This window comes from Salvelinus alpinus, chromosome 37, assembly GCF_045679555.1.
Source record: "Salvelinus alpinus chromosome 37, SLU_Salpinus.1, whole genome shotgun sequence".
Taxonomy (NCBI): domain Eukaryota; kingdom Metazoa; phylum Chordata; class Actinopteri; order Salmoniformes; family Salmonidae; genus Salvelinus; species Salvelinus alpinus.
The window spans coordinates 17689933-17707556 of NC_092122.1; the positions used below are offsets into that span (position 1 = coordinate 17689933).

At 47.7% G+C, this 17624-nt stretch overlaps 1 protein-coding gene across 4 annotated transcripts in view; it reads left to right on the plus strand.

Moving 5' to 3' along the window:
• The window catches only part of LOC139565959 (ankyrin repeat and sterile alpha motif domain-containing protein 1B-like), a 388198-nt gene that overhangs the window by 128716 nt on the left and 241858 nt on the right, over positions 1 to 17624 (plus strand). For all 4 annotated transcript variants that reach the window (XM_071386670.1, XM_071386669.1, XM_071386672.1 and 1 more), the window contains exons 4-5: positions 10275 to 10427; positions 12002 to 12148. In XM_071386670.1, coding sequence (XP_071242771.1) covers positions 10275 to 10427; positions 12002 to 12148 — 300 coding nt within the window. The remainder of the gene's footprint in view (positions 1 to 10274; positions 10428 to 12001; positions 12149 to 17624) is intronic.

Here is a 17624-nt window from a genome sequence, read left to right on the forward strand (position 1 = left end):
GAACAGAGCATCGTTTTCAGACTTTCCACTTCCTGGTCAGGAAGTTTGCTGCCAAATGAGTTATGTTTTACTCACAGATATAATTCAAATGGTTTTAGAAACTAGAGAGTGTTTTCTATCCAATAGTAATAATAATATGCATATTGTACGAGCAAGAATTGAGTACGAGGCCATTTGAAATGGGCACCTTTTATCAGAGCTACTCAATACTGCCCCTGCAGCACAAACAGGTTAATGAACTTATCCTCTGCAGCAGAGGTAACTCTGAGTCTTCCTTTCCTGTGGCGGTCCTCATGAGAGCCAGTTTCATCATAGCGCTTGATGGTTTTTGAGACGGCACTTGAAGAAACGTTCAAAGTTCCATAGTGCTATCTTGTGTATACCACCCCTACTTTGTCACAACACAACTGATTGGCTCAAATGCATTAAGGAAATAAATTCTACATATTAACTTTTAACAAGGCACCTGTTAATTGAAATGCATTCCAGGTGACTACCTCATGATGACTACCTCAAGGCAAACAGTGGCTAATTTGAAGAATCTCAAATAAAAAAGATATTTTGATATATTTAACACTTTTTGTGGTTACTACATGATTCCATATGTGTTATTTCATAGTTGTGATGTCTTCACTATTATTCTACAATGTAGAAAATAGTACAAATAATGAAAAACCCTTGAATGAGTAGGTGTGTCCAAACTTATGACTGGTACTGTACGTTCATGCATGCCTGTGTGTGTGTGTGTGTGTGTGTGTGTGTGTACCTACGTTCTTACGTGCCTGTGTGTGTGTGTGAATGTGCTGTGTTCCCATGCCCAGCTCCAGTGACCCAGAGTAGAGTTAGATTAGCCTGTTCCCCCTTACAGTTAGGGATTCACACACAGACCACACACTACACACACACACACTACACACACACCCACACACTACACACACACAATTAGGAGGAAAAGGATGTTTCCTCTCTTAATTGAACCAGCACGTAATTTTCCATTCCATCTCGTGTCCACAATGAACCCTGGTGTGCCTGTGTGTGCGCATGTGAGAGGGAGTGAGTGTCTGAGAGTGTTTGTCTGTGAGTGGGAGATGTGTGTGTGTGTGTGTGTGTGTGTGTGTGTGTGTGTGTGTGTGTGTGTGTGTGTGTGTGTGTGTGTGTGTGTGTGGTATACAGTGTCAACAGCATGCTTGTGGAACCAATCATCCCCCTCTGTAATGCTCTCCTGCTGTGTCCTGTACTGCCCTGTATGGCTGTGTCTTGTACTGCCCTGTATGGCTGTGTCCTGTACTGCCCTGTATAGCTGTGTCCTGTACTGCCCTGTATAGCTGTGTCCTGTACTGCCCTGTATGGCTGTGTCCTGTACTGCCCTGTAGGGCTGTGTCCTGTACTGCCCTGTATGGCTGTGTCCTGTACTGCCCTGTAGGGCTGTGTCCTGTACTGCCCTGTAGGGCTGTGTCCTGTACTGCCCTGTATGGCTGTGTCCTGTACTGCCCTGTATGGCTGTGTCCTGTACTGCCCTGTATAGCTGTGTCCTGTACTGCCCTGTATGGCTGTGTCCTGTACTGCCCTGTAGGGCTGTGTCCTGTACTGCCCTGTAGGGCTGTGTCCTGTACTGCCCTGTGCGGCTGTGCCCTGCACTGCTCTGTGCGGCTGTGCCCTGCACTGCCCTGTATGCTACAGAGTGCCCTGATATTATCCTGAGCATGTGACCTGACAAGGAGGTTGTGTGGTACTGACCATAGATCATGGATGTGCAATGGTCCCCCCTACCTCACCTTGCGGGCAAAACATTTTAGCAGCCCCCCTGCAATTGTACACATTTTCAATGTTTTATATGACATCTGAATGAGAGTGACTAATAAAAGGAGGGCTGCCAGTTGCCCATCCCTGACAGAGACTGTTTGCAGGGGGGGATAGAAGGCTACACTGACCATAGACTGTTAGCAGGGGGATAGAAGGCTACACTGACCATAGACTGTTAACAGGGGGGATAGAAGGCTACACTGACAGAGACTGTTAGCAGGGGGATAGAAGGCTACACTGACAGAGACTGTTAGCAGGGGGGGATAGAAGGCTACACTGGCCATAGACTGTTAGCAGGGGGGATAGAAGGCTACACTGACCATAGACTGTTAGCAGGGGGGATAGAAGGCTACACTGACAGAGACTGTTAGCAGGGGGGGATAGAAGGCTACACTGACCATAGACTGTTAGCAGGGGGATAGAAGGCTACACTGACCATAGACTGTTAGCAGGGGGGATAGAAGGCTACACTGACCATAGACTGTTAGCAGGGGGATAGAAGGCTACACTGACCATAGACTGTTAGCAGGGGGGATAGAAGGCTACACTGACAGAGACTGTTAGCAGGGGGGGATAGAAGGCTACACTGACCATAGACTGTTAGCAGGGGGATAGAAGGCTACACTGACCATAGACTGTTAGCAGGGGGGATAGAAGGCTACACTGACCATAGACTGTTAGCAGGGGGATAGAAAGCTACACTGACAGAGACTGTTAGCAGGGGGGGATAGAAGGCTACACTGACCATAGACTGTTAGCAGGGGGATAGAAGGCTACACTGACCATAGACTGTTAGCAGGGGGGATAGAAGGCTACACTGACCATAGACTGTTAGCAGGGGGATAGAAGGCTACACTGACCATAGACTGTTAGCAGGGGGATAGAAGGCTACACTGACCATAGACTGTTAGCAGGGGGGATAGAAGGCTACACTGACCATAGACTCTTAGTAGGGGGGATAGAAGGCTACACTGACCATAGACTGTTAGCAGGGGGGATAGAAGACTACACTGACCATAGACTGTTAGCAGGGGGGATAGAAGGCTACACTGACCATAGACTGTTAGTAGGGGGGATAGAAGGCTACACTGACCATAGACTGTTAGCAGGGGGGATAGAAGGCTACACTGACCATAGACTGTTAGCAGGGGGGATAGAAGGCTACACTGGCAGAGACTGTTAGCAGGGGGGATAGAAGGCTACACTGGCAGAGACTGTTAGCAGGGGGGATAGAAGGCTACACTGACCATAGACTGTTAGCAGGGGGGATAGAAGGCTACACTGACCATAGACTGTTAGCAGGGGGGATAGAAGGCTACACTGACCATAGACTGTTAGCAGGGGGACAGAAGGCTACACTGACAGAGACTGTTAGCAGGGGGGATAGAAGGCTACACTGGCAGAGACTGTTAACAGGGGGATAGAAGGCTACACTGACCATAGACTGTTAGCAGGGGGGACAGAAGGCTACACTGACCATAGACTGTTAGCAGGGGGATAGAAGGCTACACTGACAGAGACTGTTAGCAGGGGGGGATAGAAGGCTACACTGACCATAGACTGTTAGCAGGGGGGACAGAAGGCTACACTGACCATAGACTGTTAGCAGGGGGATAGAAGGCTACACTGACAGAGACTGTTAGCAGGGGGGGATAGAAGGCTACACTGACCATAGACTGTTAGCAGGGGGGATAGAAGGCTACACTGACCATAGACTGTTAGCAGTGGGATAGAAGGCTACACTGACCATAGACTGTTAGCAGGGGGATAGAAGGCTACACTGGCAGAGACTGTTAGCAGGGGGGATAGAAGGCTACACTGACAGAGACTGTTAGCAGGGGGGATAGAAGGCTACACTGACCATAGACTGTTAGTAGGGGGGATAGAAGGCTACACTGACAGAGACTGTTAGCAGGGGGGATAGAAGGCTACACTGACAGAGACTGTTAGCAGGGGGGATAGAAGGCTACACTGACCATAGACTGTTAGCAGGGGGATAGAAGGCTACACTGACAGAGACTGTTAGCAGGGGGGATAGAAGGCTACACTGACCATAGACTGTTAGTAGGGGGGATAGAAGGCTACACTGACCATAGACTGTTAGCAGGGGGGATAGAAGGCTACACTGACCATAGACTGTTAGCAGGGGGGATAGAAGGCTACACTGGCAGAGACTGTTAGCAGGGGGATAGAAGGCTACACTGACCATAGACTGTTAGCAGGGGGGATAGAAGGCTACACTGGCAGAGACTGTTAACAGGGGGATAGAAGGCTACACTGACCATAGACTGTTAGCAGGGGGGATAGAAGGCTACACTGACCATAGACTGTTAGCAGGGGGGATAGAAGGCTACACTGACCATAGACTGTTAGCAGGGGGGATAGAAGGCTACACTGACCATAGACTGTTAGCAGGGGGACAGAAGGCTACACTGACAGAGACTGTTAGCAGGGGGGATAGAAGGCTACACTGACAGAGACTGTTAGCAGGGGGGATAGAAGGCTACACTGACCATAGACTTAGCAGGGGGGATAGAAGGCTACACTGACCATAGACTGTTAGCAGGGGGGGTAGAAGGCTACACTGACCATAGACTGTTAGCAGGGGGGATAGAAGGCTACACTGACCATAGACTGTTAGCAGGGGGGATAGAAGGCTACACTGACCATAGACTGTTAGCAGGGGGGATAGAAGGCTACACTGACCATAGATTGTTAGCAGGGGGGATAGAAGGCTACACTGACCATAGACTGTTAGCAGTGGGGATAGAAGGCTACACTGACCATAGACTGTTAGCAGTGGGGATAGAAGGCTACACTGACCATAGACTGTTAACAGGGGGGGTAGAAGACTACACTGACCATAGACTGTTAACAGGGGGGATAGAAGGCTACACTGACCATAGACAGTTAGTAGGGGGGATAGAAGGCTACACTGACCATAGACTGTTAACAGGGGGGATAAAAGGCTACACTGACCATAGACTGTTAACAGGGGGGGATAGAAGGCTACACTGACCATAGACTGTTAGTAGGGGGGATAGAAGGCTACACTGACCATAGACTGTTAGTAGGGGGGATAGAAGGCTACACTGACCATAGACTGTTAGCAGGGGGGATAGAAGGCTACCCTGACCATAGACTGTTAGCAGGGGGGATAGAAGGCTACACTGACCATAGACTGTTAGCAGGGGGATAGAAGGCTACACTGACCATAGACTGTTAGCAGTGGGGATAGAAGGCTACACTGACCATAGACTGTTAGCAGGGGGATAGAAGGCTACACTGACCATAGACTGTTAGCAGGGGGACAGAAGGCTACACTGACCATAGACTGTTAGCAGGGGGACAGAAGGCTACACTGACCATAGATTGTTAGCAGGGGGGGATAGAAGGCTACACTGACCATAGACTGTTAGCAGGGGGATAGAAGGCTACACTGACAGAGACTGTTAGCAGGGGGGGATAGAAGGCTACACTGACAGAGACTGTTAGCAGGGGGGATAGAAGGCTACACTGACCATAGACTGTTAGCAGGGGGGATAGAAGGCTACACTGACCATAGACTGTTAGCAGGGGGGATAGAAGGCTACACTGACAGAGACTGTTAGCAGGGGGGATAGAAGGCTACACTGACCATAGACTGTTAGCAGGGGGGATAGAAGGCTACACTGACCATAGACTGTTAGCAGGGGGGATAGAAGGCTACACTGACCATAGACTGTTAACAGGGGGGATAGAAGGCTACACTGACCATAGACTGTTAGTAGGGGGGATAGAAGGCTACACTGACCATAGACTGTTAGTAGGGGGGATAGAAGGCTACACTGACCATAGACTGTTAGCAGGGGGGATAGAAGGCTACCCTGACCAAGACTGTTAGCAGGGGGGATAGAAGGCTACACTGACCATAGACTGTTAGCAGGGGGATAGAAGGCTACACTGACCATAGACTGTTAGCAGGGGGATAGAAGGCTACACTGACCATAGACTGTTAGCAGTGGGGATAGAAGGCTACACTGACCATAGACTGTTAGCAGGGGGATAGAAGGCTACACTGACCATAGACTGTTAGCAGGGGGAGAGAAGGCTACACTGACCGTAGACTGTTAGCAGGGGGACAGAAGGCTACACTGACCATAGACTGTTAGCAGGGGGGGTAGAAGGCTACACTGACCATAGACTGTTAGCAGGGGGGGATAGAAGGCTACACTGACCATAGACTGTTAGCAGGGGGATAGAAGGCTACACTGACAGAGACTGTTAGCAGGGGGGGATAGAAGGCTACACTGACAGAGACTGTTAGCAGGGGGGATAGAAGGCTACACTGACCATAGACTGTTAGCAGGGGGGATAGAAGGCTACACTGACCATAGACTGTTAGCAGGGGGGATAGAAGGCTACACTGACCATAGACTGTTAGCAGGGGGGGATAGAAGGCTACACTGACCATAGACTGTTAGCAGGGGAGATAGAAGGCTACACTGACCATAGACTGTTAGCAGGGGGGATAGAAGGCTACACTGACAGAGACTGTTAGCAGGGGAGATAAAAGGCTACACTGACCATAGACGGACAGCAGGGGGGATAGAAGGCTACACTGACCATAGACGGACAGCAATCAATCAATCAATTTTATTTATATAGCCCTTCGTACATCAGCTAATATCTCGAAGTGCTGTACAGACACCCAGCCTAAAACCCCAAACAGCTAGTAATGCAGGTGTAGAAGCACGGTGGCTAGGAAAAACTCCCTAGAAAGGCCAAAACCTAGGAAGACACCTAGAGAGGAACCAGGCTATGAGGGGTGGCCAGTCCTCTTCTGGCTGTGCCGGGTGGAGATTATAACAGAACTATTGCAAGATGTTCAAAAATGTTCATAAGTGACAAGCATGGTCAAATAATAATCATGAATAATTTTCAGTTGGCTTTTCATAGCCGATCATCAAGAGTTGAAAAACAACAGGTCTGGGACAGGTGGCGGTTCCATAACCGCAGGCAGAACAGCTGAAACTGGAATAGCAGCAAGGCCAGGCGGACTGGGGACAGCAAGGAGTCACCACGGGCGGCAGTCCCGACGCATGGTCCTAGGGCCCAGGTCCTCCGAGAGAAAGAAAGAGAGAAGGAGAAAATTAGAGAGAGCCAAGATTTTCAAAATGTTCATAAATGACAAGCATGGTCAAATAATAATCAGGAATAAATCTCAGTTGGCTTTTCATAGCCGGTCATTAAGAGTTGAAAACAGCAGGTCTGGGACAGGTAGGGGTTCCGTAACCGCAGGCAGAACAGTTGAAACTGGAATAGCAGCAAGGCCAGGCGGACTGGGGACAGCAAGGTGTCATCATGCCCGGTAGTCCTGACGTATGGTCCTAGGGCTCAGGTTCTCAGAGAGAAAGAGAGAACGAGAGAATTAGAGAGAGCATACTTAAATTCACACAGGACACTGGATAAGACAGGAGAAGTACTCCAGGTAACCAACTGACCCTAGCCCCCGACACATAAACTACTGCAGCATAAATACTGGAGGCTGAGACAGGAGCGGTCAGGAGACACTGTGGCCCCATCCGAAGAAACCCCCGGACAGGGCCAAACAGGAAGGATATAACCCCACCCACTTTGCCAAAGCACAGCCCCCGCACCACTAGAGGGAAATCCTCAACCACCAACATACAATCCTGAGACAAGGCCGAGTATAGCCCACAAAGGTCTCCACCACAGCACAAACCAAGGGGGGGCGCCAACCCAGACAGGAAGATCACGTCAGTAACTCAACCCACTCAAGTGACGCACCCCTCCTAGGGACGGCATGAAAGAGCACCAGCAAGCCAGTGACTCAGCCCCTGTAACAGGGTTAGAGGCAGAGAATCCCAGTGGAGAGAGGGGAACCGGCCTGGCAGAGACAGCAAGGGCGGTTCGTTGCTCCAGAGCCTTTCCGTTCACCTTCACACTCCTGGGCCAGACTACACTCAATCATATGACCTACTGAAGAGATAAGTCTTCAGTAAAGACTTAAAGGTTGAGACCGAGTCTGCGTCTCTCACATGGGTAGGCAGACTGTTCCATAAAAATGGAGATCTATAGGAGAAAGCCCTGCCTCCCGCTGTTTGCTTAGAAATTCTAGGGACAATTAGGAGGCCTGCGTCTTGTGACCGTAGCGTACGTATTGGTATGTACGGCAGGACCAACTCGGAAAGATAGGTAGGAGCAAGCCCATGTAACGCTTTATAGGTTAACAGTAAAACCTTGAAATCAGCCCTTGCCTTAACAGGAAGCCAGTGTAGGGAAGCTAGCACTGGAGTAATATGATCAAATTTCTTGGTTCTAGTCAGGATTCTAGCAGCCGTATTTAGCACTAACTGAAGTTTATTTAGTGCTTTATCCGGGTAGCCGGAAAGTAGAGCATTGCAGTAGTCTAACCTAGAAGTAACAAATGCATGGATTAATTTTTCTGCATCATTTTTGGACAGAAAATTTCTGATTTTTGCAATGTTACGTAGATGGAAAAAAGCTGTCCTTGAAACAGTCTTGATATGTTCGTCAAAAGAGAGATCAGGGTCAAGAGTAACGCCGAGGTCCTTCACAGTTTTATTTGAGACGACTTTACAACCATCAAGATGAATTGTCAGATTTAACAGAAGATCTCTTTGTTTCTTGCGACCTAGAACAAGCATCTCTGTTTTGTCCGAGTTTAAAAGTAGAAAGTTTTCAGCCATCCACTTCCTTATGTCTGAAACACAGGCTTCTAGCGAGGGCAATTTTGGGGCTTCACCATGTTTCATTGAAATGTACAGCTGTGTGTCATCCGCATAGCAGTGAAAGTTAACATTATGTTTTCGAATAACATCCCCAAGAGGTAAAATATATAGTGAAAACAATAGTGGTCCTAAAACGGAACCTTGAGGAACACCGAAATGTACAGTTGATTTGTCAGAGGACAGACCATTCACAGAGACAAACTGATATCTTTCCGACAGGTAAGATCTAAACCAGGCCAGAACTTGTCCGTGTAGACCAATTTGGGTTTCCAGTCTCTCCAAAAGAATATGGTGATCGATGGTGTCAAAGGCAGCACTAAGGTCTAGTAGCACGAGGACAGATGCAGAGCCTCGGTCTGACGCCATTAAAAGGTCATTTACCACCTTCACAAGTGCAGTCTCAGTGCTATGATGGGGTCTAAAACCAGACTGAAGCATTTCGTATACATTGTTTGTCTTCAGAAAGGCAGTGAGTTGCTGCGTAACAGCTTTTTCTAAAATTTTTGAGAGGAATGGAAGATTCGATATAGGCCGATAGTTTTTTATATTTTCCGGGTCAAGGTTTGGCTTTTTCAAGAGAGGCTTTATCACTGCCACTTTTAGTGAGTTTGGTACACATCCGGTGGATAGAGAGCTGTTTATTATGTTCAACATAGGAGGGCCAAGCACAGGAAGCAGCTCCTTCAGCAGTTTAGTAGGAATAGGATCCAGTGTGCAGCTTGAAGGTTTAGAGGCCATGATTATTTTCATCATTGTGTCAAGAGATATAGTACTAAAACACTTAAGTGTCTCTCCCGATCCCAGGCCCTCGCAGAGCTGTGCAGATCCAGGACAGCTAAGCCCTGGAGGAATACGCAGATTCAAAGAGGAGTCCGTAATTTGCTTTCTAATGGTCATGATCTTTTCCTCAAAGAAGTTCATGAATTTATTACTGCTGAAGTGAAAGCCATCCTCTCTTGGGGAATGCTGCTTTTTAGTTAGTTTCGCAACAGTATCAAAAAGAAATTTTGGATTGTTCTTATTTTCCTCGATTAAGTTGGAAAAGTAGGATGATCGAGCAGCAGTGAGGGCTCTTCGGTACTGCACGGTACTGTCTTTCCAAGCTAGTCGGAAGACTTCCAGTTTGGTGTGGCGCCATTTCCGTTCCAATTTCCTGGAAGCTTGCTTCAAAGCTCGGGTATTTTCTGTATACCAGGGAGCTAGTTTCTTATGACAAATGTTTTTCGTTTTTAGGGGTGCAACTGCATCTAGGGTATTGCGCAAGGTTAAATTGAGTTCCTCAGTTAGGTGGTTAACTGATTTTTGTCCTCTGACGTCCTTGGGTAGGCAGAAGGAGTCTGGAAGGGCATCAAGGAATTTTTGTGTTGTCTGAGAATTTATAGCACGCAGGGGGGATAGAAGGCTACACTGACCATAGACGGACAGCAGGGAGGATAGAAAGCTACACTGACCATAGACGGACAGCAGGGGGGGATAGAAGGCTACTGTGGGCAGTTCTGGGACAGATGAATTGGGTTGAAGAGAAGAACACTGCCCTGGAGATTCAGGAGAGTCCTCTGGTCAACTTTGTGTGTGACACTAGAGTTTGTCCCACACAGTAGATGGAGCTGTGGATGCAAAGACTGACAGTCCATGAGGTCAACATAATAGATGGATCTATATTGTGAAGCGATACATAGTTTGTTTACTCAGACAGTTGTTCCCCCCTGCATACAGAACCATGAGAGGGAGACAGCGCTGCACTGTGCGGCCCAGTACGGCCACTCTGAGGTGGTGTCCATCCTACTGCAGGAGCTGACAGACCCCACCATGAGGAACAGCCGCGACGAGACGCCCCTGGACCTGGCCGCGCTCTACGGACGACTTCAGGTGAGGATGGACCTGAGCAAGGTTTCTTCCTTCTACAGAGTTTCCCCAAACCAATCTGCCTCTGATTCTGCTTGCTCTCTGTGGTCTAGGCCGGGTTACTGTAAAAGCAATTTGTGACATTTTAAAAGGCTTTTATAGGCATTTGAGAGAGGGAGAGCCTTTGACTAGTTTCATTAGTTGTGCTAGTTCAGAATTACAACAAAATACACTATATATACAAAAGTATGTGGACACCCCTTCAAATTAGTGGATTCGGCTGTTTCAGCCACACCCGTTGCTGACAGGTGTAAGTAATTGAGCACACAGCCATGCAATCTCCATATACAAACATTGGCAGTAGAATGGCCGTACTGAAGATTTCAGTGACTCAACGTGGTGCCGTCATAGGATGTGACCTTTCCAGCAAGTCAGTAAATCAAATTTCTGCCCTGCTAGAGCTGCCCCAGTCAACTATAAGTACTGTTATTGTGAAGTGGAAACATCTAGGAGCAACAACGGCTCAGACGCAAAGTGGTAGGCCACACAATTTCACAGAATGGGACCATCAAGTGCTGAAGCGCGTAGCGTGTAAAAATCGTCTGTCCTCGGTTGAAACACCACCGAGTTCCAAACTGCCTCTGGAAGCAATGTCAGCACAAGAGCTGTTTGTCGGGAGTTTCATGAAATGGGTTTCCATGGCCGAGCAGCCGCACACAAGCCTAAGATCACCATGCTCAATGTCAAGCGTCTGCTGGAGTGGTGTAGAACTCGCCGCCATTGGACTATTGAGCTCTGGATACGTGTTCTCTGGAGTAATTTATCACGCTTCACCATCTGGCAGTCCGACGGACGGATCTAGGTTTGGTGGCTTCCAGGAGAACACTACCTGGCCCAATGCATAGTGCCAACTGTAAAGTTTGGCGTAGGAATAATGGTCTGGGGCTGTTTTTCATGGTTCGGGCTAGGCACCTTAGTTCCAGTGAAAGGAAATCCTTACGCTACAGCATACAATGACATTCTATACGATTCTGGGCTTCCAACTTTGTGGCAACAGTTTGGGGAAGGTCCTTTCCTGTTTCGGCATGACAATAACCCCGTGCACAAAACAAGGTCCATACAGAAATGGTTTGTCAATTGGTGTGGAAGAACTTGACTGGTCTGCACAGAGCCCTGATCTCAACCCCATCGGACAGCTTTGGGATGAATTGGAACGCAGACTGCGAGCCAGGCCTAATCGCCCAACATCAGTGCCCCACCACACTAATGCTCTAGTGGCTGAATGGAAGCAAGTCCCCGCAGCAATGTTCCAACATCTAGTAGAAAGCCTTCCCAGAAGAGTGGAGGCTGTAAAGGGGGGACCAACTCCATATTAATGCCTATGATTTTGAAATGAGATGTTCGTCGAGGAGGTGTCCACATACGTTTGGTCCTGACGTGGCTTGTGGTACTGACGGTCTGAAAACAATGTTGTATGTAATACTGTAGTAACGGACAAGGGCCTGTATCAAATAACTACACATTTAGATCTTAGAACTCATGTCCTCTGGGCTTGAACCCCTCTCTCCTCCCCTCTCCTCCCTTCCCGCTCTTCCCAGGTGGTCTGCATGTTGGTGACCGCCCACCCCAACCTGATGAGCAGCCACGGGACAAGGCTCCACACACCCCTGCACCTGGCCGCCCGCAACGGGCACCACTCAGCCGTGCACACCCTGCTGGAGGCCGGCATGGACGTCAACTCCCAGGTCAGTGGTCTAGGGGTCAGGGTCACTGTGGAGTCAGGGGTGGGTGGGTATGGGTTGGGAGGGGGATGAGGAGGCTGTCGTAGGTTAGCTTTTATTCTGCAGGTGTGTTGTGGGGGGGTCACTCTGCGTTTCTACTTCAATACAACATGTTCTCCTGTAGAGGGTGAAGAGAGGTGAGCTAAATGTCAACTCAGCCTTAAAGGAAAACTCATCCCAAAAACAATCTTTTGGTATTTGTTTCATTTTGTCAGCAATCAAGTTTTCAAGATATGTAACTTTCAAAATACAGAAATAATCCCTGTATGATCCATTTAGCATCACCTGGTAGTCATGGTGAAACCATGCTTCAGCTTTGTAACAGTTCTCTTCCCTCCTGCAGATGTTGCTCCAGTAAATCTAACTGTCTCTTTAGCTCAAGATACACTCTCTCCTCTCTCCTTGTAATGAATGTTTCAAGTCTGTCTCCTGGGTTTTTAATGAGTTGGTTCTGTATCTAAGGACAATCTTCCTTCTACTCAACCTCTTTCTGAATATGGTTTTGCGGCAATATTAGCAGAACACAGCAACGCACAGTGTGTGTGTTTGTGAGGGGCGCTCGGAGTAGGTCAAGGATGAGTTTGAGATGTGTGTGTGTTGTCTTCATACATACAGTGTGGCACTGTGTGTGTGTGATTGCATCAGATACAGAACGTGTGTGTGTGTGTGTGTGTGTGGGAGGGGGGTGTAGAATGATGTGGTTATTCAAATAAGTGAATAATTGATGTGGAACAGGGAGAGAGACAAGGATGAGAGTAGTACGGGGTGTTCCTGAGTTCATACACCCTCTTCACCCTCCCCTCTCTTCACCCCTCCCCTCTCTCTCTTCACCCTCCCCTCTCTCTCTTCACCCTCCCCTCTCTCTCTTCACCCCTCCCCTCTCTCTCTTCACCCTCCCCTCTCTCTCTTCACCCTCCCCTCTCTCTCTTCACCCCTCCCCTCTCTCTCTTCACCCCTCCCCTCTCTCTCTTCACCCCTCCCCTCTCTCTCTTCACCCCTCTCTCTCTTCACCCCTCCCCTCTCTCTCTTCACCCCTCCCCTCTCTCACTTCACCCTCCTCTCTCTTCACCCCTCCCCTCTCTCTCTTCTCCCCTCCACTCTCTCTCTTCTCTCTCTCTCTGTATTTTCCCTGGCTATTGGCCAGGTGGGACGATTGCATCCCACCTACCCCAGAGAGGTTAACACAGTGTCCAAAGAGGGGCCAGAAGTATACATAATGGTGTCGTCTGCGTAGAGGTGTATCAGAGAATCACCAGCAGCAAGAGCAACATCATTGATGTATACAGAGAAGAGAGTCGGCCCAAGGATTGAACCCTGTGGCACAATAGAGACTGCTAGAGGTCCGGACAACAGGCCCTCCGATTTGACACACTGAACTCTATCAGAGAAGTAGTTGGTAAACCAGGTGAGGCAATCATTTGAGAAACCAAGGCTGTCGAGTCTGCCAATAAGAATGTGGTGATTGACAGAGTCAAAATCCTTGGCCAGGTCGATGAATACGGCTGCACAGTAATGTCTCTCATCGATGGCGGTTATGATGTCATTTAGGACCTTGAGCGTGGCTGAGGTGCACCCATGACCAGCTCTGAAACCAGATTGCATAGCGGAGAAGGTACGGTGGGATTCGAAATGGTCGGTAATCTGTTTGTTAACTTGGCTTTCGGAGACCTTAGAAAGACAGGGTAGGATAGATATAGGTCTGTAGCAGTTTGGGTCTAGAGTGTCACCACCTTTGAAGAGGGGGATGACTGTGGCAGCTTTCCAATCTTTGGGAATCTCAGACGACGTGAAAGAGAGGTTGAACAGGCTAGTAATAGGGGTTGCAACAATTTCAGCAGATAATTTTTGAATGAAAGGGTCCAGATTGTCTAGCCTGGCTGATTTGTAGGGATCCAGATTTTGCAGCTCTTTCAGAACATTAGCTATTTGGGTGAAGGATAAATGGTGGGGGCTTTGGCGGGTTGCTGTGGAGGGTGCGAGCAGTTGACCGGGGTAGGGGTAGCCAGGTGGAAAGCATGGCCAGCCGTAGAGAAATGCTTATTGAAATTCTCAATTATAGTGGATTTATCGGTGGTGACAGTGTTTCCTAGCCTCAGAGCAGTGGGCAGCTGGGAGGAGGTGCTCTTATTCTCCATGGACTTTACAGTGTCCCAGAACCTTTTTGAGTTAGTACTACAGGATGCAAATTTCTGTTAGGAAAGCTAAGGCTAGCTTTTTCAAACTGCCTGTGTATATTTGTTCCTAACTTCCCTGAAAAGTTGCATATCACGGGGGCTATTCGATGCTAATGCAGAACGCCACAGGATGTTTTTGTGCTGGTCAAGGGCAGTCAAGTCTGGGGTGAACCAAGGACTATATCTATTCCTAGTTCTACATTTTTTAATGGGGTATGCTTATTTAAGATGGTGAGGAAGGTACTTTTAAAGAATAGCCAGGCATCATCTACTGACGGGATGAGGTCGTCATTCCAGGATACCCCGGCCTGGTGGATTAGAAAGGCCTGTTTGCAGAAGTGTTTTAGGGAGCGTTTGACAGTGATGAGGGGTGGTCGTTTTGTCGCAGACCCATTACGGATGCAGGCAATGAGGCAGTGATTGCTGAGATCTTGATTGAAAACAGCAGAGGTGTATTTGGAGGGCGAGTTAGTTAGGATGACATCTATGAGGGTGCCCGTGTTTACGGATTTGGAGTTGAACCTGGGAGGTTCATTGATAATTTGTGTGAGATTGAGGGCATCAATCTTAGATTGTAGAATGGCCGGGGTGTTAAGCATGTCCCAGTTTAGGTCACCTAGTAGCACGAGCTCAGAAGATAGATGGGGGCAATCAATTCACATATGGTATTGAGGGCACAGCTGGGGGCAGAGGGAGGTCTATAGCAAGCGGCAACAGTGAGAGACTTGTTTCTGGAAAGGTGAATTTTTAGAAGTAGAAGCTCGAATTGTTTGGGTACAGACTGGGATAGTAATACAGAACTCTGCAGGCTATCTCTGCAGTAGATTGCAACACCGCCACCTTTGGCAGTTCTATCTTGGCGGAAAATGTTATAGTTAGCGATGGAGATTTCCTAAGCCAGGATTCAGACACGGCTAAGACATCCGGGTTGGCAGAGTGTGCTAAAGCAGTGAGTAAAACAAACGTTGGGAGTAGGCTTCTAATGTTAACATGCATGAAACCAAGACTTTTACGGTTACAGAAGTCAACAAATGAGAGCACCTGGGGAGTGTGAGTGGAGCTAGGCACTGTAGGACCTGGATTAACCTCTGCATCACTACATCATCATCAGGAACAGAGGAGAAGTAGGATAAGGGTACGGCTAAATGCTATACGAACTGGCCGTCTAGCACGTTCGGAAAATAGATTAAAAGGAGCAGGTTTCTGGGCACGATAGCGTAGATTCAAGGCATAGTGTACAGACAAAGGTAAAGTAGGATGTGAGTACATTGGAGGTAAACCTAGGCATTGAGTAATGATGAGAGAGATATAGTCTCTAGAGACGTTTAAACCAGGTGATGTCATCGCATATGTAGGAGGTGGCACAACATGGTCGGTTAAGGCATATTGAGCAGGGCTAGAGGCTCTACAGTGAAATAAGACCGTAATCACTAACCAGGACAGTAATGGACGAGGCAGATTGATATTAGAGAGAGGCATGCGTACCCAAGTGAACATATGGGTCCAGTAAGTGGTTGGGCTGACTGGGGACACGGCGATTCAGACAGTTAGCAGGCCAATGCTAACAAGCTAACAGTTAGAAGGCCGGGGCTAAACAAGCTAGCAGTTAGCAGACCGGGTTAGCAAGCAAGCAGTTAGCAGGGGCTAGGAGTTAGCAGACCGGGGCAGGCAAGCTAACGTTAGCAGTTAGCAGACCGGGGCAAGCTAGCAGTTAGCAGATGGGGGTAAGTCTGTTTTTGCCTCTTCGTGCGGTGACGTCGATAGACCAGTCGTGGAATTAGTAGGTTTCCAAGTAGCTTAAGTTAGCTAGCAGGCCTAGCAGGTTAGCAGAATGGGCCTTCAGTGGGCGTCGCGCCTAAGGGGCCTGTTGGAATCTTCAGGCCCCTTAGGCGCGACGTCATCTTGGTTTCAAGGCACTGCATCACAGTGCTGAGGCACCACTACAGCCTGGGGTTCGAAATCCCAGCTGTGTTACAGCCGGCCATGACTGGAAGCCCCATAGGGCGGCATACAATTGGCCCAGCACTGTCCCGGTTAGGGGAGGGTTTGGCCTGGTGGTCTTTCCTTGGCTCATCACGCTCTAGTGACTCCTAGTGCTGAGCGATTAATCAACATTTGATTTTTTTCTGGTAAATCACTTCTCTGGGATATGTGGGACGCTAACGTCCCATTTGGCCAAAAGCCAGAAAAAATGCAGAGCGCCAAATTCAAATAAATTACAAAAAAAATCCAACTTTCATAAAATCACACATGAAAGACACCAAATTAAAGCTACACTTGTTGTGAATCCAGCCAACATGTCTGATTTCAGAAAGGATTTACGGCGAAAGCACACCAAACGATTATGTTAGGTCAGTACATAGCCACAGAAAAACGCATCCATTTTTCCAGCCAAAGAGAGGAGTAACAAAATGCATAAATAGAGATAAAATGAATCACTAACCTTTGATGATCTTCATCAGATGACACTCATAGGACTTCATGTTACACAATACATATATGTTTTGTTCGGTAAAGTTCATATTTATATCCAAAAATCTGAGTTTAGGCGGGACGCTACTGTCTCACTTGGCCAAAAGCCAGAGAAAATGCAGAGCGCCATATTCAAATAAATTACTATAAAAATCTAACTTTCATTAAATCACACATGAAAGATACCAAATTAAAGCTACACTGGTTGTGAATCCAGCCAACATGTCAGAATTCAAATAGGCTTTTCGGCGAAAGCAAACGATGCTATTATCTGAGTTAGCACCATTGTAAACTAAGAGAGATAAGCATATTTCAACCCTGCAGGCGCGACACAAAACGCAGAAATAAAAAATATAATTCATGCCTTTGACGAGCTTCTGTTGTTGGCACTCCAATATGTCCCATAAACATCACAAATGGTCCTTTTGCTCGATTAATTCTATCGATATCTATCCAAATGTCAATTTATTTGGCGCGTTTGATCCAGAAAATGCCGGTTCCAACTCGTGAAACATGACTACAAAATATCTCAAAAGTTACCTGTAAACTTTGCCAAAACATTTCAAACTACTTTTGTAATACAACTTTAGGTATTTTTTTACGTAAATAATCAATCAAATTGAAGACGGGATGATCTTAGTTCAATACAGGATTAAAACAATCTGTAGCATCCTTTCTGGTCACGCGCCTCTATCTAACAGTACACAACAAGTGACCCTGATTCAAAATGGCCGTACTTCTTCATTACACAACGGAAAAACCCTGAACCAATTTCTAAAGACTGGTGACATCCA